Source organism: Histoplasma capsulatum (genome assembly GCF_000150115.1).
Source record: "Histoplasma capsulatum G186AR genomic scaffold supercont2.1, whole genome shotgun sequence".
Taxonomy (NCBI): Eukaryota; Fungi; Ascomycota; class Eurotiomycetes; order Onygenales; family Ajellomycetaceae; genus Histoplasma; species Histoplasma capsulatum.
The window spans coordinates 839,646-861,270 of NW_025544801.1; the positions used below are offsets into that span (position 1 = coordinate 839,646).

Here is a 21,625-nt window from a genome sequence, read left to right on the forward strand (position 1 = left end):
GACTGCAATGAACTAAAAGTGAGGTTCGTGAGGAGAGGATTGCGGAAACAAACAAGATCAGGCGGTCGTCATATGTAACTAACTAGACAAGAGCTTTGGTTGAAGCGCCGGCGCCGCAGGAAGGTTTTTCCGTAACCCACATGATATTGTCGATTGGAAATACGCCGAATTCCCGTTCAACTGAACACTCAACGATTGATTTATTTACATATCTTGCAAAGCATAGTTATTTTCACGATTCATACATTGATTGTTATTAAGCATTATTCTGTATTGCGTTCTAATTAATCCTTCGAGCAACACACTTTTACATTTATAAGTTCAACAATTCAATGCTGGTAACCCCAGGGTGTTCCAAACAAAAATGCACCTGTATGCTCGACCAAATCATGCCCATAACGCCGCTCTAAGTAAAGGAGAAAAGGATGCAATATTGTGTCGTTGGAGAAGCGAAGAGACAGACAGAGAGAGAGAGAGAGTTTTTAAACCTTTTTCATAAAGCCTTCACTATTTGTGCAAGCACCGCAAAATTTGGCGTACCCAATCCTGTCACAGGGTCCCACCCAACCGTCGCATTCCACCCAGCTCTGGGAATATACGGCGTAGATAAACCTGAAGCCCTGGAAAAGCCGGTACATCCCTCCGAATAGCCATCGACAATGTCATTCAAACCTGCACCCTTAAGACTGTAGAGGAGCGGATTGAGAAATCCAAGGACAGGCTTCCCTTCAGCAAGGCGGATAGAGTTGAGAATGGCTACAACTGCTGCGAATACGGGTGCAGAGGCGCTGTTTGAATGGTCAGAAATACTTATTTTTGCAAGGTTGGCGTTTGGGAAGAGTTGGGAAGCGAAGAGGGGTAGATATTGAAAGTCGAAAGAAGGGTATAAGGAATATGAGAAGTTTTATGTTAGTACATGAATTCACGAACCTCGTTCCTGATGCGTAAGTGGGTTCCCCATGATCAACAATGTGAAATTGTGCGGACTGTGCTGCCACATCCGGAAAACCACGACCTGCTGGGTTATAGAGACCAGCCCATCGACTGCCTAGTTGACCTAAGTATGTCGAAACAGCTTCGTCTTGGTACGCCGGGCGGGGATATCGATCAGAAAATCCTCCCGAGGAAAAGTACGCTGCAGTCTCCGGGTTTACGCCTTGTGTTCCACCAACGGATGTTAGGAAAGGACAGACAGCTGGAAAAATGGGGTCGAATCGGGTTGTGTTTGTGCCATCGTTAGTTTGGCAAGCACTTCCCGGGCCAGAGTCTCCACTGGAGAATAACACTGATACCCCTCGTGCACCTAGCTGAGCGAACAAATTGCATGTCGAATTTGCGTATTTCTCTGGTACGCTTCGTTCATTTTCACCGTATGAAGTGGTAAGAACGGCTGGTAACTCCCCATCTGGAAGGGAGAGTAAATAATGCAATTGGTCCAAGTAGGGTTCATTGGTATTGGCGTTTGTATCAGGAAGATCCAGATCGGGAATCATTGGACCGAGCCCACCAGTGGTGTAATATACCGTGGTTGCGTTGGAAAGGCCAAGTGTATATTGGACATCCAGACTGGCTTCCATAGATGACTTGCTCGAATTCTGATGGTTCAATCCCCCGTTAATGGAAACCACATGGAAGGTGGATCCTTTTAGTTCCGGGACAAACTTTTGAAAGAAAAGATCCAAATCACTATATCTTGCGTATTGCTCAAGGTAGCCTGACACTCCAAGCTTATTGCGAGGGTCTGGGGTAGCAGTGACATTTCCCATGTTATATATTTCCCGAATACATGATGGCGCAACAGCAAGGCTACAATTGACTGGATAACAAGAATCATCAAGCCCCAGGAGTCGCATAGCACCATTACCAGCAGAATCAGGTTTGGGTTGGCCAAATCTCGTTGTCGGCTGGATCATGTGGACGTAGGGAGAAATTTCAGGGGGAACACAGTATTCCAGAGTTCGAATTATCCGAACATCGCGAACCAAGTTCGAGAAATAGTAAAATTTCGTCCGAAGCAAACTTTCAGCTTGCGCGACAGAAATTTTGAAGTTAACCCAATCGCCATGGTCCATAATGGCCGTCTTGGGAACACCTCCTTGTTGCAACCATAACAAAATTGATTCTGAGACATGTGGTAATGGTTTTAAGAATTGCTGCACCTGATCTCGCTTCATATATTGACCATATTTCGGGTGTCCGGGTGTAGAGAGATCAAGAACTGCTTGCTCAAACAGCCATCCATTTTCTTGCGTAACAGCAAGGCGAAATTGTATAAGGGTATCAGGGTGAGGTTCTTCTTGCTGCGTCCACCCTGGAGGAACTGAATGAAGCTGTTCTACTATATCGCACCAAGTAGACGAAGGACCTGGGAATGTGAGAGCTGGCAAAACAAGCGCGCAGGCTCCAATGAAGCCTAATAGAGAAGCGCACATTCGGAAATGACAGACTGATAGATGGGAGAGTTCTAAAAAAATATGTTCGCTCGGAAAAGAAGTCACATAAACTTGGCGCAGCTCTCGAACTTCGGGGGGGATGTCCAGACCATTTTAAAGGATGCGAGAAGGTGTCAGGGGCATTATTAACCTGAAAAATGATGCAGAGTGAATTAGCGTAGCAGAACTAGGAATATCACTTTCCGCATGTAGTTTAAACAAGGAATTCTTGGCGGGTGAATAACCCAAAGACGGGTTGAAGGAGCATGTAACGGCGATCATCAGCGTCGTACAGTGAGGCAAAAGACATAACGCTGGTTAGTATCTAGAAGGTAAGTGTGACAGCAAAGGAATGCCACAGTCAACAATGGAGAGCAGTGAGGCGCGCATCCAGGCCCGCCACCTAGGAATCTGACAGTGTGCCCAGTAGGAACGTCCTTGAGAAACTCATTTCAAATATTTGGAATTTGGAAGCTCCGGTATACAGCACTGCGTTTCGCTTCCATTGGTTAGTTTGATCAGTTGAAAGCAGGTTGATGGTAGATCGAGAAGCTTGGGTGGGTTGTCTGGAAATTCAGTCCACCACTCAATGACCCGCACATCGACCGTTTTTATAGCGAATAAAGCTGGCCCAACCGTTCCAATGCTGTGCATGAATCAAGGCACCGAGGTTGAAGAAATTTTGCCTCCTGCCCTTAACGGCAAACAGCGTGATATAATACTTGTCTTCCTGCGAGGCCAGAAGATATCAAATTTCGACAATCAGAAACAAAATTCCAACAGTAACGCAGGTCTCACTGGTTCCGGGATGGGATTCACCCGGATCAACAGCAGTTAGGCGGATAGACTATATGAGAAACACTCCACAGAGATCTAGATCTCATCGTGACGTATCACAAAATCAACTGATCACGAGGATTGGCGATTTCCTTGCCAAAAACATTCGTGAATAACACGTTTGAATTGAGGCAGTCTAGGTTAGTTTCCGGGTCCCAGGGTCCTTGATGGTAGATCCCACCCGCGCTGTGATTCTGCAATCTGCTTTGTATGTTTTCGAGAAGGAAGCAGAGGAGGGAAAGGCGAACAGCTTGGAATGGAACCTTGGAAGTTCAGGCACCAAAGTAAGAAGCGGAATGTCACGTGCGGCAACGTCCCCGCATCCCTTCGCAAGGGACAGAACAATTCGTCGTGCTGTTCGCCGGATAGCCTTGTATCATAACTCAACGTTCCTTCAGGGCCCTTGGATTAGGTGGCCCTCCGTGGGATTACCTTGACCCCTTGCAATCATCGCCGAAGCTAGGATATTCCCAACTTGCCGAGGTATCTCTACGTGCGGGTTTGCAGCAGTCGGAGATGACATTGATATGCCCCCAATAACTCCTCGCTGCCAGCTCCCCCTATACGCAGTCGGGGTCCATCGATTTAATGCTATTGACAGAAATATTCAACCCTAACTTTACTATATATATCGTATACCAATCCTCTCAACCTCATCCCTCCTCGGAAAAGGTCGTTCTACGCAAGGACACAAAATGCCTTCATCAGCGCCCTCCGGCGCAAATCAAATGCAAAACGAGGTCATTTCGCAGCACAAACCTGAGATATCGTTGAAAGACCGCTTTTTCCGCTACTTTCAACATGAGATTACAGGTGGGATCTGGCCTCATCCAGTCATCACCGTATACGCCGCTTTCGCTAATGGAAATATGGATCTGTAGCTCTTCAGGAGCAAATGGACCGTCTAGGTGACACTGCGCTAATTGGAGGGGAGCGCACGGATGCTATAGATCATTGCTTAGCTGGGATTGCTCGACTATCAAGCGAGGTTAAGGATGCGTCAGCCTCCATTCCCCCATATGACCAGCGGATATATGCCAATGTACGTCACCACGGCCGTCAGATTTCTGTGATTTTAATTTCATGTGCGATTCGTTGAAATTTCTATGCCCTTGTTGAGTATGTTTTATGGTCCGTTCTTACACCTTTTAGGCGATCAAAGCTCTCCAAGACAAGCTCGCAGAAGCACGAGCAAGCTTTGCGCCGCGATCTAAGTTTTCCTTCAAAACCGCGCGCAAGAACCCGTCTGCGATATCCTTGGCAGATGCTGCCGAGATAGCAGCTCAGGGTCGTCGACACATTCCTGGTTACCGATCCAATGATAACTCGATGCAGTCGTCTGCCAGCCCGTCGCCGATATTATGTTCAACTTCCATGAATGATCGCCTGCCCTCTCCCCAACAAGAAGCTTCAGCTCCGCTTGAGGCCCCCGAAGAATTACAAAAGAGTGACACCGATAAGCCCAGCAGCTCCGCTTCTGGGGCCTCGTCCGTTTCTGTCAGTTCCCATACCGGTGTTCATATAGTGTTACCGACGTCTGCATCACATGCCACTGTGCCTGCATCGATAATGTCGTTACATCACTGCGTTGTGGACATGACAGTTCCCACGGCGGATGGGCGACCATTTGCTGGCCTTGTAATAAAGGGGGTTACCGAAAGCCTTCTCCTCTGCGGACAAGTGGATGGCCCGGCGCATATTACTGGAGTCAAGCACAGCACTATAGTGGTTTCCTGCCACCAATTCCGAATGCACGATTGCGTCGATGTGGATGTCTACCTAAGCTGTTCTAGCAGACCAATCATTGAGGACTGCAGCAATATCCGATTTGGCAATATTCCCGAAATTTATGTATGCTACCTTCCACGTGCCTTTCGTTCTGTCCCCTCTCTACCCCACCCCAATGTACTAAATAGAATCCCACCGTTAAAATTTCGCCTATACTAATCATGCAAACTCACATAGGCCCCGAAATCCGTAGATAGCACCCAGCCAAACCTCTGGGATCAGGTGCAGGATTTCAAGTGGATCAAAGTGGAACAGAGCCCCAATTGGAGTATCATAAATGAATGCGAAAGAGTCCCACATGATGTGTGGGAAAACACTGTTCCAGGTGGACCAGGAGCATCAGTGGACACCATTTTAAAGTCTGTAAAGGTGATCTTATCTTGAAGTTACGTACCCATGTGCTTTTGCGCGAAAGTGCCACCATTTTCCCGAAATGTGGACCTTTTATTTATTACCTGTCACGGAATACAACGACTGGACCATAAGAATTAATTGTGTTACGAAATGAAATAATAGACACAACAAAAGAAACGGGTGGCAACGCAACTGGTGACGGGAAGCCACACAAATATACCACCTGCAGTCGCCTAACAAGTTGCAGTGCTGACTGCTTAGATCTACTTGCCAACACTTGACTATTCGAGTAACGCGAAGTAAGATTGGATATTCTATAATTGTCCGTCATTGTTGCGTCGATTTGGGCGATTTATCTTTCATCTAGTCATTCCAGTGTATAAATCCTAGATTAAAGGATTGGTAGCGGCTAAAATCCAACCCCGTACAACAAAAATAACACCGTTACTTCAAATTATGTCTTGCCATGCAACTATGCGAGCAATACATGTGGAAGTCCAATTGACAAATTCAACTTCACAATGTTCAGTGTCTGCTGGGTTTTATTCTTCAGAAATGTTTGAAAATAATATGATCTTTTTATATCGACAAATTTTAGAGTGGAAACAGGAAATTATTATCAAATAATGGATGACATTAGATCATACACTTATTCTTAAGGAGATAACAAAGAAAAAGTAAACGTAGACATCAAAGTAGACAAGCGTATAGAGAGTATGAAAGAGAAAAGCGGCCATTTTAAAATATTCTACAGGACAGCAGCATTCTGGAAAAAAAAAAAAAAAGGAAAAGAATGTTACCATTGTAGCCGACAATAACTGCAATACAAAGGAAGGGGGCTACACAGAAAATACCCCGTCTAATACACTCCGTACACCGCCCGGGAGTAGAGTCTACTGTAGAAGAATTATGCATATGTTAGAAGAAACAAACACTCGTACAATGTCGTTGAATCCCGAAACATACAACACCACTGCGCCACAGCCTACATCGATGCTGAAGAAAAGGGTTCCTTGCCAAACCAAAAGCCCCCAAAATGAAAAGAAGATTAAAAGAAGAGTGGAAGGAAAGAGAGTGGTATTAGAATTAAGTTCCCTTTCAACGACGCAAATCCACTACCTCAAACTCTAACCCTTTCGCCTCAAAAACATGTCCGGGCCGTAATGCATCAGTATATATATTGGGCTCTGGGTGCGGATGGAAAAGCCCCGACTGCGTACAGGCAAGCACAGATTTCAAACCAGGTGGATCCGTGAGCCGAAACACGCCCCAGTCAGGGTCCTTGCTCGGTGCACAAACAATCGCAATACTTTCCGCTAACATTACTTGATAGCCGGAATGGGTATGCAAATCACGCGAGCTCATGAAGCAGGTCTGCGATGGATGAGTATGTATCCAACCAAGAACCATTAAATCTTCGGAATCACAGTAGTCGAAAATGGCTCCCTCGTTGACCATTTCGCAGGTATCTGATGTAGACTCCTGTTCGGGGATTAGAAGCTTGGAAATGAAAAAGGCATTGGATATTAATGTTCCACACAGGATGCCACAGGTTTCAAGATTGCGCTGGGTATTTGAGGCGGCAATGTATAGAAATTGTTTTCGGAGGTCAGGAGATATGAAGATCGTTCGGAGAGGGGTGCCATTTTCAAGATATGCTGATGGTTTGAATGTGAATTTTTGGAGATCCGCCGGCGGGGTTACGTTGTCATCTGTTGCGGAGGTAGAAGAAGAAAGCAATCCTTTCTTTGGGATTGGGGGACATATCGCTTCAGGAAGGGGAGAGCTTGTAGCAGACTCTAAAGGTGAAGAAATAGAATCTTTAACTTTGGCAGGGAGTTGAGGTGGAAGAGATGAGCTAGATGTTGCAGGCTCCTTACCAGGCACGGGCGGTGGTTGCTGGCCGGTATCAAAAGCCGGTTGACGAGGTATATTGGGGTATTTATAACTAGATAGCTTTCCCATATTAGAAAGCCGCTGGGGTATGGGAGCCGTTTGTACGTCGCCTTGAGACTCTGAAACGGGGCGATCGGGGGTTGAGGGCAATCTCCGCTCCACCCGCTGGGTTTTTGGGACTTTGGACCTAATATTCTGAAGGCGTCGGCTAAGGTCGTCCGCCGGCTCATCATCATGGCTCTCATGGAAGTATTCGACTCCATAGCTTTCCAATATATCTTTCGCATACGGGTCTCTAGTTTGAGTTGCCGTTCGAGCTGTTGCCCTTCGGTTGAATTCCCTCTGGGCAAGTTTCACAGCCAATTCCTTATTCTGAGCTGCTTCCAAAGGCTCAGCTATACCGGCTAATGCGGGATCAACCGGAGCAGTCGCAGTCGCAACGCCATCGCTTCCCAATAGCGATGTTGTCTTTTTGGACTCTCTTCCTCGGAGAAGCTGGACGTAACGCTCATATCTCTTGTTGATGCGGGGCTTCAGCAGCTCAAGCTTGCTCAGGTTTCTCTGAACTTCCCTTTTGGCTGCCGCCACAGCTTTGCGATTATCTTCTTGTCGTGCATCGGGATGAGTTGCAATGTGTGAGAGTACTAGCTGTGCATGCCTGAAGAGAAGAAGATATGCCTGTTGATCGTTCCCCTCACGTTCATAGATGCTGGCCTGGAAGATAAAACATAAGTAAGTGGCGGAATGCAGAAGCTCGACAGAAGACAGAGGCGCACCTCTTTAATAAGCAAACCTGCTGCTCGTATCCAGTACCGCAATGGAGAGAAAGGGTCAAACTCGAATTCGCTAGCTTGACGAGCAATCTGCTCGACATTCAAAGGCGGTTGCATTTGGGCGGTGTTTGGCGGGGTATTTGTCATGACCTGGCTCTGCTGCGCTCGAAAATTTTGACAGGGTGAGGTAGATATGGCAAGAGGGTCCCTTGTTATTCACGCAAATAAAAGCGTCAGAGAGCATGCAACCAGTGACATGTAGTCCATCGACGGAGTTATCAAAGCGAGGGAGGGATGGCCAGTCTCCAAGGGTGGGGAGTACGGCGGTCCAAGCATGAGACAGAACGCAAGGGCATATTTCCGTTTATCCACATTAGGCCCCAAATAGTCCGCAATACAGAAATTTTGTATTCTTGCCGTAGCCCCGGTCGTTCATCGTGACTTGATGCTGGAGGGAGGGGTGAACATGAATAGGCAGCTCCATTGCGAACCTTGGGGTTGTCATCGGCATGCCAAGACCGGATTTTCCCAAACGAGAAACTTCTTCAGCTTCAACTTTTTTGGTTGATCTCAACGATTAGGAATTTCACTCCCTTACACTGATACTATTGTATTTATATATCCAGGCCCAATTTGATTCCCGATTGCTTATGTATATATATGTATATCCTCCTTAATACTTCATAATTTTATCGACTCGCACTACAAGTCCCATCCCTCCCAGTATCGTGATATACTTGCTACTTGCGCTGCACCACCATGCCAAATGCCAGCAATTCCAGCTTCAGTGATACCGAAATCACCTTTCCCTCCCTGCAGTATCTTTTCCTCCGCAATTTCGACTGTCATGAGCAAACGTCCACCTTCTTCCAACCAACCTAGATTTCATATTGCGAGCTCGTTACTTTGCGGTATGTCCAGTCTATACCTCCCAACAGCCCTTACATGGCTCCATCTGCCCTACGATATTTCGTGATCCGAACCTAATGCCAGTGTCATGTACATAGATGATATTCTACAACGACTGGGCCCATCTCTTAAAAAACAGTCCTCATGCGATATCATCGACGTCTTCCCCGGCGCTGGACTTCTCTCGGCAAAACTACATGACTATCTAAAACCTCGACGTCACCTTCTCATCGAACCCAACATTCATTACTACCAGTCATTTCTAAAACCGTTGACCGAAGAACCGAATTCGCGTTATAAACATTTACCCTGGGACCCGTTCGATCTTAAAACCTACGATGATCTTTTCCTGCAAGAACATCTGCCAGAACAAACAAAAAGGCCACCGGTTTGGTCTCAAGACAGTGTATGTGCTACCAACGACAGCCTACTAGTACTGGCTAATATGACTGTGAAACCGCAACATGGGCAAAGGTACACTCTCCTATTGCGATACCTTGAGGCGTGTTTTGATCAGACATTGTTTCATCGGTATGGGTTAGTACGGATGATCGCGCTCCTGTCATCCGATGATGCGGAGGTACTGCTGCCCAGGGTAGTCTCTAGACGCAGAAGATCTGCTGCTATTGCAGAGGCTTCCTGTGCAGATGTAACGGAGGTCGCTGGCGATTCTGCGCGCGGATTGTGGCATTCACAAAAGGGACTCTCAACATTGGATATAAGTAGAAAGCTGGTTGAAAAGCGATGCAAGGAGAATTGCACCATTACTCCTGCCGGGCGCGATATTAGTCCTCCGGAGCTCGCCCCAGATGCGGGCAAGTATGAAAAGCGTGAATCTTATGTACCTCGACCAAAACGGCCATGGCATGACACGTATATTGAACTGATGCGAGACCCCAATCTTCCGGACCTTCGTACACGTGCGCGAAGGGGAAGGCCGCCATTGAAAAACATTAATGGTACTGATATGGGTGATAAATCAGGTTATGGTAAAGTTGTCGCCCTGCATAGGCGTCTCGTGCACGAGAATCGAGATGAGGGATTGTTTAGGAAAGTGGAATCGAAAGTAATACAGATCGAGAAGCTAGAAGATGAACTAGCCTTGATGCTAAAGACCAAATCACCAACCCTCGCCGATGTATTGAAATATGCAAAGCAAATTCATGAGGAGAAGTTGCAAGTTGAGGAGCAGCTCAGCTCGCGCAACAGCGTTGCACTGTCGCGTTTTGATGCGCTTATGGAAGAACGAATGTGTTTCGATGGTATTCGGTCCGGCACTAAAACACCTCTTCTTCTCTGGGATAAACGCCCATATGAGCCGCTTGATGTCGGTTCCGACGAATTTATGCCCAACGGCATGTGCTCGGTCATCGATTTTCAACCGAATCCCAATTCAACCCCCATCCAAACCCAACAGCAACACATCAAAAATAAAACACTCCACAAATACCATTTGATGATTCGAGCCTACCGCCACCTCATGGGCACTATCACAACACACAATCAACGATCTATTGGCGATATTCTGCGGCCAATGTTTCCCGATCGCTCAATGTCCAGTTTGATCCAATTAATCCCCAGCCTCGCCCCATTCGCGAGGCCAAAAGTCTTTGAAATGATCTATTCAAAAGTAAAATTGAAGCACTTGCTATCCTTTTCCGAAACTGCTGATGTCGACAAGTCCGTCCAAGAGGTCGCACCAGAACTTGCACAATGCGACGAAAATTGCTTCGATTCAGTCAAGGTCCGACATTTACCGTCCTATGTCTTGTGGGACATAATTGTCCAATGGCAAGAATCGTCCGGAGGCTTTGAGGCTGAATCAGATATATATAGAGTTCTCGGCGGTGCCCGACTTAAACGGATGGAAGGAGAAGTTTTCGCGACTGGCTTCGCGTAAAATCGGAATAAACGAGCCGAACTCTTGTTCCCTTGCTGCCATTTTAATGTCATTCACAATCCGCGGGCTATTACATCTGATGAAAATTGAAACCTACTGCCACCTTGCAAGTGAGGGAAATAACTTCAACAGTCAATGGCATCAAAACCGACATGGCCAATCTCAGACGCCTTCCTCATTATGGAGCCCTTCTCCATGCTATTTACAACAGATGAAATTATATATAGATCTCATGTCTTCGTCCATGTACTGAACAATTTCATTTCCTGTATTATATGTAGTAACTTATAGAATTACCACAATTAGACCAACAACAAACTATCTTAAAAAAATATGCATCCTCCTCTATACCATTCCAGCATAATGGCAACAGTACGTTTTTGCCTTCAGTCCATTTTTATATTAGTGCCCGTGCTTGTGCTCGGGGAAACTTGACAGGACTAAACTCAAAATAAGCTTAAATTTAGAGTTTGTCACTTTAAATGGAACTAATCATTCAACTGCACCATTCCTTCTTTGAATCAATAAAATGAATCACAGAAAGTATCAAAAAAGAAGCCTCTCAAGCTGCCCTTTTATCTTAATTTCAAATTTCAAACCACCACACACTGATTGATTTGAACCATTTCCTTTTTTTTTTTTTCCCCAACTCAACCAACAACATGATTTGCACTGCATATAATGACAATGGATAAGGGTTTTCCATAAGAATCAATTATGTCTACGAACGCATGAACCTCCCAATTTATGGAAAAATTTCTTTCTCCTTATCCAGCGAGCTGAATCCACTTTGCCAAGAGACTTAAATCAGCAACAAACGAACTAGCATTGAGAACAGAAATCCCAGAATGACTAAATGAAAGACAACAGACGCCAGTACTCCGTCAACTTAGAATATTAAAGAGAGAGCAACCCAACGCACAAACAAATATAAGACACAAAGCGCGAGAGCGTGATACCTCTACCAGCCACGCCAGCTACTTATCCCTTCAAAGCTCTTTGCTACACGTTACCGCTAAAACTCCACTTCCCACCTAAACGGAACGAACTGAGCTATTCCCATCTGCAGTGCCAGCCGGCCACGCTCGGAAATCTGCAGGATGTAGGCCCCAGAATACATAGGACGGTGCAGACTTCGTTAGACCCAGTCCCAATGGCGCTCGTGGTATAATGGGAACGTTGAAAATAGGCTGTGGAGCATCAAATGACGACCAAGATGAGATACTCGTTTCTGTATCGGTGTTACTTGCCAGGGAGTGCAAAAGGTTCTGGTCAGCGCTGTTGTAACTATTGTTTGACAAGGAGCGGCAAAGCTCGGGGGCCCAAGTAAGTGGTGTATGTGACATTGATGTTTGTTGATGAGGGGAATGATGTTGCTGATATAGGGGTTGATGTGAATAACACTGGATATGGTCGTTTCGAGAGAAGGGGAGGTTGAGGTATGAGAATCCCTCCTCGGCACCGCCATCGTATGTAGAGTTGGACACACCCGCTGGTAAAAATAAGGGTGCATTTGGGATACCCTGCACACCTCCCTCCCGGTTTACTTCCCTGTCTGCAATCTGCTCCCCGTCTTCATCCCAAACGACATTCCTGTCACGAGTCCCTCCTTCCTCAGTGTACCCGGACGAGTTTCCTTCTCCAGTAGAACATCCATTATCAACTTCCGGGCCATCAGCCACAGAGTCATACCCGTTTCCTCGATCAAGATGGAACATAACTTCCCCTCCCCTTCTCTCGCTCGCATCCACCTCCCATCCAGCCCCAGCTGCAGCTCCATCGCCCGCCTCATAGTTCCGTCCCCCTACTAATCTCCACATCGGCAACTGATACACTGCTCCACCCCACTCCGCAAAAACTTCATACTCTCCAACTCTAATAGTGGATTGATCATTAACGGGGCTCATATATTGCTGCCACTCGGGCCTAAACCAATCTTCCCGTCCTATTCGAAGCCAGGCTGGAAGCTCATCAAGAGCGATAAGAGGGACGGCGAGGCCATTCTCGCGGTAGAAATAGAAAGCCGGGATTGGAGAGATTTGCTGGGTAGGTGGAGGCAGAGCTGGCGAAGGAGGCTTTGATGTAGTGGATGTGTGAGGGGAATGGGCGTGGCCGCCGATATTTTGGGAGGAATTAGGCATAGGTTATTCAGGCTTGGAAATTTGCGATGGTGATGACCGTGGTGTTGCTGGCGACATGAGGGTGGATCGTCATAGGAGTTTCACCGTTTCATTTTAGGGAAACCCTCTATGTTGCTGGCCCTGGTATGGCCATATAGAGGGTCGTTTTCCAAGGGAAGTTCTGCTGCTTTGGCACAATCCACTGATGTTTGGGAATATAAACGGATGATATCCTGGGGAAGATTAAAGACAGTTTCGCTCCTCTAGAGGTGGAAGCGTCCCTGGACAGCTTTATACGGCACGCAACCTCCTAGTGCTTTGAAATGATAGCAATGGCATATCTAATATCAGATACAAGAAAGCTGCGTTGGTAGCAAGCGGAGAATGTTTGGCGGAGAAGACTGCCAATGAATGCAATGCCCTGAATCCCCGCTCAGGAAGGAGTCAAAAACAGCATACCCAGGATGGGAAGGAACAAGTTCAATGGTATTTTATTTGGAGAAACCTCGTATACCGTCCCATGTTTGCACAACGCAGGGCCAAGGAAGGAGCGGCCACCGAAGAGTTAGAGAGTATATATTTACATATCAGGGGGCTATTTTGAAGATCTCCATCTTAGTAGTCAATGTGAAATGGTCAGCGATGGTGAAGAAACAGGAAATGCGTATAGTGCTTTGTCATAATGGTGAAAGCTACAAATGCAAAGGGATATGGAAGAAAATCATGCCGCGTATGCTCCTCTCAACTAAGCGTGTTGTTTTAGAAAGAGCTTCCACACAACAAAATATCTTCGCTAGGCGGTATTTTGAATAACTACTAGAAGTTAAATAAAGCTAAAAGGGGAGTAGAAGAGAAAAAGAAATATCAACCCCCGTCCAAAAAAAACACCATCGCTCATGAAGGAAATTAACAATACATTAAGTAATGTTTAGAATGGATAATGGAAACGTGAGGTCGAGGATGAAGGAGGTTTCAAGACCGAAAGAATAAGAAAAGAAAATAAATAAGCATACATGAAGGTGGGTATGTGGGAGAATATGAGAAGAAAATAAAAGATCGTTAGGAATTCGAATAAACAGAGTAGTGTGACGTCGGTTTTAGAAAGGTGCGGGGTTTGACTGCGACTCGAACGCAACAAATCCATCTCTCCTATATTGACTACCTCTCTTCAGGGTGTTGCTATTACCTTTCCTTCCTCTGCCCCCTTGCATCCATTCCCCTTTTGCTGAGTTTTCATCATCATCTAGAATTATGGTATGTATATGTGGTAATAAAAACATCAAAATTAAAATTAAAATCAAGAATAAAATGGAGAATTAGATATGTCACTTATGCGGGTCCTCGGCAGCAATAACATCCTCAATCATCCGGAGCCAGTCAGCCGGCTTGATTCTGGTCTCCGGATCCTTCACAACAGCCGGAGAGAGTATCTTTTCCACGATGCCCCCTATTGGCAGCCTCGAGCCATGCACGCCAGATCTAACATGATCCAAGACCCGATGACCCTCCCTCGACATGGCCAACCGCTGCATATTGCTTGATCCGGGATGCAGCAGCAAGTCGCCGGTGACAGCCGCGAGCAGTGTGACCGCCAAGGAGAACACGTCGGAGCCCTTGGATTGGACCACCTCGGTGGATTTCAGAGATTGGACCGTAAGCAGTTCAGGTGCGGCGAAAGGCGGTGATAGGGCTGACAGTGAGGGGCTGGGACCCTGTGGGCTAAGTCCGGTGGTGGACGGGTCGTACGAGGACGTAAAATCTATGTAGAGGGGTTCATAAGGGAATAGATGGTCTTTTGCGCAATCACTATCGGACGATTCTTGGGGTCTGAGCAGGATATTTTGCGGCTTGATGTCTCCATGGACGATCTGGGCACGCGAATGCAGCCATTCCAAGCCGCGGACCAGCTTCCTTGCAAGCGAAAGCCACTGGGGCATGCTGAGGACCGGATCAAACATCGTTTTGGTCGAGAACGTTTGTCGCGCAGAGGCGGCTTGATTGCTTATATATGTCGAGAGACTGAGCGGGAGTGCCGATAGGACAAGGGAATTGGACGAGGAGATAAACCCGTGGAAGGGGACTACGTGATGCTCTACGCCAGGGATGGTAGAGAGCCGGGAGAGAAGTCGCGCTTCTGCAAGGAGGATGGAGTTCGCATCACACCGCATTGGAGATTTAACTGCAAGGTTGGAGCCTGAAGTAAATGTCGATACCCTTCGTTGGGGTGGTGTCGGCGGAGAGTCTCGAGGTGTGCGGATCCAGCGGGATGTGGCACTGTAAACAACACTCCAAGCTCCGCAGCCATACTCGATGAGACTGCCTCCCGGATCCCTCTGGAGCTCTAAGTCATATGCAAATTCCAGGGGTAAATGTTGCTGCTTTCGCAATGAAGTCTGGTCCCCTTCAAGCTTCCCATCATCTGGCGCCCTCTGAACAGATATTTGGTGCTTTGGCGGGTTTTGGTCACCACTTGATGCTGGGGTATTAGTAGGTGTGGTTGGTGTTAGCGGCGGTGTTAGCGCGGATAAAGGACTTGGGGCAGATAAACGTAAAGCGTTCGGGGTATTTGAAGTCGTTAGGACCAATGGAGTGGGCGGTTCTTTGTTCGACATCATAGGTAGAAAGGGGCGAAACCGGGCCAGTTAATTATTTCCGCAAGGTAAAATTTGTATGCTTATTACTATTTATTCAGTTGCACACAACCCGGAGACTGCAGAGGAGGTATGATATAAGGCTACAGAATACCGTCAAACGTTGGGATCGTGCAGACAGCGGCGGGAGACAAGAGGGCGGAGTAGTGGCGGGAGGCGGCAGCGCGGAGGCGGTTTCCGCTCCCTAGGGGCATGAAACTCTATCCTAGAAATACTTCATCATGACGTTTGCTCCAGAAGAGAGTTCTCGTTCGGGATTTTTTTGCGGAGCTGGAAGGCAGAAGCAGAGACCAGTCGAGGCGCATAACACCATCCATGCACGTTGTGTGCAGTGGCTAAAGGGGAAAGGGTACCGTCAGCCGAGAACAAACATGCCGACACAAAGAGAGGAACATATTTGGCCAGGCGACAAATAACGATTACTGAATGAGGGAGAGAGGAAGAGGAAAAGGAAGCGCAGAAGACGAAAAATAAAAACAAACATGGGAACACGCCGGATATTCGTGTCATCATCAGTCCCCACAAACCGACGATGGTAGATTTGTTGCGCTGGCCTCAACCCATGGTATAGCCAGCTTGGCTCTGGCGCAGACTTCCAATTATGCTTGGCCTGTATCAACCCGATCAACCCTGTGGTGCAACGGGAGCATCTGCCATCACGAATCCCTGCGTTTAGTGGCGACACCCATGGGCATGAGGGATGTGTAACTTCTCCAGGACATAAAAGCTTGAAATATTCGAAATCGCTGGGTTGATGGCAATTGCATTTCGCGCCATGTGTCGTTTATCATCCTCGTGAAAAGCACAAGTACTACTTCGTACATAGTATATAATTAGAATGAAAATGAAGGGTGGAATCATTAAATAAATATTCTTAAAAAATAACTAAGTTACTAGTGGCAATAGTAAAATTCCACACAACATCAAACCCTTTAAATTGCAATGATAATCAAACAATTTTAACCCTGCAGAAAAATTGCTTTCTCTTACTCTCTTATAACCTAGTCTTCTCCAATTGTCTTCTTTGTGCTAGATAAAGGTTTATTCAGACATTTATTGAAACATGCGATCTTCAACCATGTCTGTCAAGAACACTGCATGGAAAAGTAATAAAGCCCACCCCAGATCTAAAAGGACATTAGCTAGCTCAGCAAGGAGCAGCTTAGCCAGCGGCACCCTACCTACCGCTTCCAATCATGCCCATCCATTCGCCCACCTGGTGGAATCTTATCAGCATCAGGCCTCATCGAACCATCCTTTCTTTTTAGACGAGGGCAATCTGTTCATGTCAACCTCTCTCGAAACTCCTCGCGGACACGCCACGCCTCTTAGTTAGTGATGGGATTGGCATTAAGAGGCGATATAGTCCCCGTTCTGCTGAAATAATATCATGAGTAGATTCGGGTTTGCAGGGCTACTTGCGTTAAATTGTTGGAGAAAGATTTCATCACTCCTTGCAGATTAAAATTGTATCAGACTACAGATGATCCATCTGAGAGAAGGGTAAGCTTTCTCTCTCGTTTTATCTCAGGAGTCAAGCTTCGGTCCAATTTTCAGCTATCAAGCCATCCATAGTTCCGGATGAATGAATCGATGTAATTGCCTATATGCGTATATGTTTCTATGGGCAGTGGCAGCCCTATGTGGAAACAATATGTCAATGGGAATGGTACTCTTTTGTTTTTGATCTGAGAGAGTAAAAAGGGACAAATATAAGTACAGATTTGAAATACAAATACAAATAGCTATAGAAAAAACAAATTTTTAGCCGGAAAATTTCGAGCCGTTCAACACAATCACTTGTGTATTGAACAAATAAAAAAGAAGAAAATGATCCCTCGAGGCTTTGGCCGTTTGTTGCCAAAACATACACTCGGTTGTATATCTTGGGTGCAAGATAACTGCATCCACGGCCCTCTGACTGGAGTGGTGTGTGTACTGCTAACAAGATTCTGTCGTATATCCACTGTTGGATTCTGTCGTATATCCACTGCTAGATTCTATCGTATATCCACGGTTGGATATTTCCTCAAACACCCTCTGGTCCGCTCCGGCTTCGAGTAACATTTCTATTGTTTCCCGCCGCCTTCGGCTCATCATATCGGACCAAACCAGCTGATTGTTTGGTCCCAGAGTGAATTTCAGGCTCGCCTCTTCTTCTTCCACGAAATCCTCTAGCAAAAGAGTCGCAATCCGACTGCAACCCCTGGATTTCGCTCTAACACTTACCCCAAACGTAACCTCAGCGCCATAGGCAAGCAATAACTCAATGATGGATATGTCCCTGGAGGAGACCGCTTCCCCCAAAGCCGTTTGTCTGGCTTCGTCGGCGTGGTTTATTCTTGCTCCTCTATTAATAAGGCCTCGAATTATATTCAGAGAGCAACTGCGAACAGCAGCGTATATGGGCTGTAGGCGCTTTAGGGAACAGTTGACTGACGATCTAACTCCAAGGAGCAACTTTATCATATCCTCGTTGTTGGATTCCGACGCAAGGACTAGCGCCGTAGGGCGATCAGCATCGTCATAATCTTCATCATCAGGATGTGCCCCACTCGCCAGTAACAGCTTCATCAGTGTAATCTTGTTTGAAATTATGGCGTAGGCAAAGGCTCCCTCCATATTGGGCCAAATTCTAGCCTGTAAGGGGCTGATTCCCAGGAGAAGAAGCTTCTCCACGGAAATAAGATCGTTGGATTCAATAGCATGGGCTAACGGCGTCTGCCGATATTCGCAATCCTCGTGGTGAATGCCAAAACAGTGGGCATCGTCAAGCAGCTTAAAAATTTCTTCTCTGAAAATTTCCTCTCTGGTTGATTCCTGTTTAGCAGCCAGAATATAAAGTCTAACGTTGTGCACGAAATGTCCGTACAAACGGGCGTTATTCTCCAACAATAATTTTATGCAGGATATATACCCTTGGTTGACCGCTTCGTAGAGAAGCTCATGCAAATTATAGGTGACCATATATTCATAAAAAACAAGGGAGGTTTTGATATCGGCTTTGTCAAGCTTTTTCATGTTTTCGTCACTTTCCATCAGGGCTCGGAATGGTGCAATATGGCGATCGAGAGCCTGAAGTGCAATTGACTCGATAGAAAAGCGAAGCAAGCAGTTGACAGAATGAAACTTTACTAAGAGTCGTCGAATTTCAACGTCCCAATTCCCTAGAAACTGTGTCAGTACAGCAACTCATCTCATCCAGTTACAGCAGTACCTGAAAATAGATCTAGTTAAGGAGAGAATTGCTAGAGCCTGATTTAACGTACGGCAAACAAGATAACATCGGCTAACAGCTTTCAAGCTACCATGAGTGTCATCGCAAAACGGAGGGACCAATTCTCTGAGAATGAGACATTGGATTTCGTAAGGAAGCGCATGCCACTCCATCGGGGAGCTCGGCGTCGCTAGGCAGTAATGACAAGAATGGTTTGCATGTACTGTACTTCTATACAAGAGTTTCGTTTCGGAGAGTACTAAGTTTGTGAGCGTGATTCGCTTTTTATGCAGACAGAGCAAGTAATTTGTGAAGGTGGGCTATAAATGCCTATTATATTCCTTCTTTAATCCCACAAAAATTTAAATTCAGAAAAATTTTTCCTGAATAGCGAATCTATGAATGTGTATGCATTTAAATTTAAAGTTGAACAGTTACCTCAAAAAGAATTTCAAGATAACTATCACAAACCGATTGGGCCGTGCGAATACGTGGCACATATCCAGAGATCGCCACTCGATCAGGTTTCCTCAATCGGGCTCCTCTTATTGAAGTCCCTTAGGAACTACATAGACTCCGAGCTGCAGGAAATGCTCTTGCGAGTGGCAACACGGTCAATACTATGCTATCAAGCTCGCATCCACGGTCTGGGAGGGGTTGTTTGAAGCAGCTTGAATGACGCGCCATAGTTATATCTGAATATCATGCAAACGGGCTCGGAGTCATGGTTCATGAAGTGACGCTCAATGTATGTACTATGCACATATGGTGTCATTTTGAATCTTTCGTGTCGCATTCTCGGTTCCTGTTTGCTTCAAGCTCGTGCGTGAAAAGATCAGTGCGGAAGTCCATTGTGTGTCAATGGAAGGTTGGAACAGTGTTCTCTTGTATAATGTTCAATTTTTGATCTTGGTCTTCGGCATACAGCCTTAATGGATTTCATCCCGTGATAACTCATGCCTCAGCCCTTTTATGAACCTTTAGTTCGAATTTGATGTGATGAGATGTAGAATGTATTGTGTAGATGACTCGTATTTATATTTCCCTTTTTCCCTCTCGGCTTTTCATGCGCCATGCTCTTGGTTAGCCACCATGAATTCGTCAATTTGTGGTCATCAACCGACTGCAACCATGGAACTACAAGTACAGCTTCCGTAGCTTTGATTGATTGAACATGCATCTCCATGTTCTGACCAAAAATAGCAAGCCATTCGAACATTGAATTCTCCTCTCTATCTGTAACCTTTCCAATCAGCCAAGCAGGCCCTTACCGAACAAGGCCCTTCCCATGTCATCCTCAAACAGCTCCATCACTCACGTTCTAGTCGTCGGCGCTGGCGGTGTGGGAACTATGGCATGCGTGGCTCTCGAAAGATCGGGACGGGCGAAAGTAACAGCAGTCCTACGGTCCAACTACCGCCATGTCCTGGAGCATGGCTTCAAAATTGATTCAATCGACCATGGGACATTAACCTCATATCGGCCCAGCACAAGTACGAACTCTATCTCTCTCTCTCTAAACCCCTAGGTCCCAGACTAATATAGCTAGATAGTTGTAAATGCGGTACCGAGAGCTAACCCAGCTCAGCCATTTGACTACGTCGTTGTTACGATGAAAAACGTCCCTGAAACATGCAACATTCCAGAAACAATCCGGCCAGCGGTGACTCCAGGGCACACTACTATTGTCCTAATTCAAAACGGAATCTACATCGAGCCGGAGTTTATCAGGGAGTTCCCCCACTGCGTGCTGCTCTCAGGTGCCAGCTATATCGGAGCACATCAGCGAGATGGTCATATCATCCACGATGACCACGATCGCATGGATCTAGGAGCCTTCCGCAATCCTTCCCTGGATATCTCACTTGAGAAGGCCAAGCTCCAGGAGTTCGCCGCTGTTTATACTGCCAGCAATGCTGTCGATATCAACACAGTTGACGAAATTGTGTTCTATCGATGGCGAAAGCTGTTGTGGAATGGCTCCTTCAACCCCCTATGTGCCATTACCCAACTAGACAGTGCAGCGATCCGGCAATTCGGGGGTGATTACAGCTTGATCCGGCCTGCCATGGCGGAAATAATAGCAATCGCTCGTGCCGACGGCTATGTTTTTAAAGACGACGTTATTGATGAGATAATGGAAGCAACTCCGATTCAGCTCTCATTCCGGCCAAGCATGCTTGTTGACGTGGATAAGGGTAACCCGGTTGAGGTGGAAGTAATATTGGGCAACGCCTTGCGGATCGCGAGGGAAAAGCGTCTCCAAACCCCAATCCTGGATAATACCTATCGCTTTCTAAAGCTGATACAAGCTCGACTTCTGGCGGCGCGTGGATATATTGCCGCACCGAAAGAACTGCCTACCCATGATTTCATATGATCTGACTTAGTAGAGTTTGTGTATAGTTTTGCGGGTTGAAGTTTGTAGATAATAAAATGTCCGTATATTTCGAGACTAATAGCTCACAGCTCCGCACTGTCTCGGAACTGAAGCACTCTCCCTTCTCGCGCACAAGGATGAAATAGAGTATTAGAGGATAAAGGTGTACATTCATTGCCTTCGAGTTGATGAGATCGCAAGTTCGCTGCTGACTATTTAAGTTTAATCTTTCATCATCGATACATTCGTTTGCTATTCTTAATATCTCCATGCTTCGAGATGCAGTGAATATTCAACGAGCACCTCGACAGAGACAGAGAATACAATCACTCACTCACCCTTCCTTTCCTTCAACATCTGTAAATTAC

The 21,625-nt window shown here is 46.3% G+C and overlaps 9 protein-coding genes across 9 annotated transcripts; 4 read left to right on the forward strand and 5 right to left on the reverse strand.

The window, feature by feature from the left end:
• Positions 1–493: 493 nt before the first annotated feature.
• On the reverse strand, positions 494–2,432 carry HCBG_00247 (tripeptidyl peptidase SED3; the record flags this gene model as incomplete). Its single annotated transcript, XM_045427297.1, has 2 exons — positions 494–788; positions 931–2,432. The coding sequence occupies 2 exons, from the start codon at positions 2,430–2,432 to the stop codon at positions 494–496; spliced, it is 1,797 nt and encodes a 598-aa protein (XP_045291272.1).
• A 1,004-nt stretch (positions 2,433–3,436) lies between these two features.
• On the forward strand, positions 3,437–3,809 carry HCBG_00248 (uncharacterized protein; the record flags this gene model as incomplete). The annotated part of the gene is made up of 2 exons (XM_045427298.1): positions 3,437–3,553; positions 3,639–3,809. 2 exons carry the CDS (start codon positions 3,437–3,439, stop codon positions 3,807–3,809), a joined length of 288 nt encoding a protein of 95 aa, XP_045291273.1.
• HCBG_00249 (uncharacterized protein) lies at positions 3,672–5,540 on the forward strand (the record flags this gene model as incomplete). Its single annotated transcript, XM_045427299.1, has 4 exons — positions 3,672–4,082; positions 4,151–4,311; positions 4,422–5,120; positions 5,235–5,540. 4 exons carry the CDS (start codon positions 3,965–3,967, stop codon positions 5,439–5,441), a joined length of 1,185 nt encoding a protein of 394 aa, XP_045291274.1.
• Positions 5,541–6,509: 969 nt separating this feature from the next.
• Positions 6,510–8,227, reverse strand: HCBG_00250 (STAM-binding protein-like protein; the record flags this gene model as incomplete). Its single annotated transcript, XM_045427300.1, has 2 exons — positions 6,510–8,021; positions 8,084–8,227. The coding sequence occupies 2 exons, from the start codon at positions 8,225–8,227 to the stop codon at positions 6,510–6,512; spliced, it is 1,656 nt and encodes a 551-aa protein (XP_045291275.1).
• A 422-nt stretch (positions 8,228–8,649) lies between these two features.
• On the forward strand, positions 8,650–11,129 carry HCBG_00251 (uncharacterized protein; the record flags this gene model as incomplete). Its single annotated transcript, XM_045427301.1, has 2 exons — positions 8,650–8,991; positions 9,088–11,129. The coding sequence occupies 2 exons, from the start codon at positions 8,928–8,930 to the stop codon at positions 10,887–10,889; spliced, it is 1,866 nt and encodes a 621-aa protein (XP_045291276.1).
• A 527-nt stretch (positions 11,130–11,656) lies between these two features.
• HCBG_00252 (uncharacterized protein) lies at positions 11,657–13,030 on the reverse strand (the record flags this gene model as incomplete). Its single annotated transcript, XM_045427302.1, has 3 exons — positions 11,657–11,668; positions 11,939–12,120; positions 12,421–13,030. 3 exons carry the CDS (start codon positions 13,028–13,030, stop codon positions 11,657–11,659), a joined length of 804 nt encoding a protein of 267 aa, XP_045291277.1.
• Positions 13,031–14,334: 1,304 nt separating this feature from the next.
• HCBG_00253 (protein kinase) lies at positions 14,335–15,854 on the reverse strand (the record flags this gene model as incomplete). The annotated part of the gene is made up of 2 exons (XM_045427303.1): positions 14,335–15,485; positions 15,755–15,854. 2 exons carry the CDS (start codon positions 15,852–15,854, stop codon positions 14,335–14,337), a joined length of 1,251 nt encoding a protein of 416 aa, XP_045291278.1.
• A 1,747-nt stretch (positions 15,855–17,601) lies between these two features.
• HCBG_00254 (uncharacterized protein) lies at positions 17,602–19,050 on the reverse strand (the record flags this gene model as incomplete). The annotated part of the gene is made up of 3 exons (XM_045427304.1): positions 17,602–18,454; positions 18,578–18,827; positions 18,930–19,050. The coding sequence occupies 3 exons, from the start codon at positions 19,048–19,050 to the stop codon at positions 17,602–17,604; spliced, it is 1,224 nt and encodes a 407-aa protein (XP_045291279.1).
• Positions 19,051–20,165: 1,115 nt separating this feature from the next.
• HCBG_00255 (2-dehydropantoate 2-reductase) lies at positions 20,166–21,257 on the forward strand (the record flags this gene model as incomplete). The annotated part of the gene is made up of 2 exons (XM_045427305.1): positions 20,166–20,370; positions 20,431–21,257. The coding sequence occupies 2 exons, from the start codon at positions 20,166–20,168 to the stop codon at positions 21,255–21,257; spliced, it is 1,032 nt and encodes a 343-aa protein (XP_045291280.1).
• Positions 21,258–21,625: the final 368 nt, after the last annotated feature.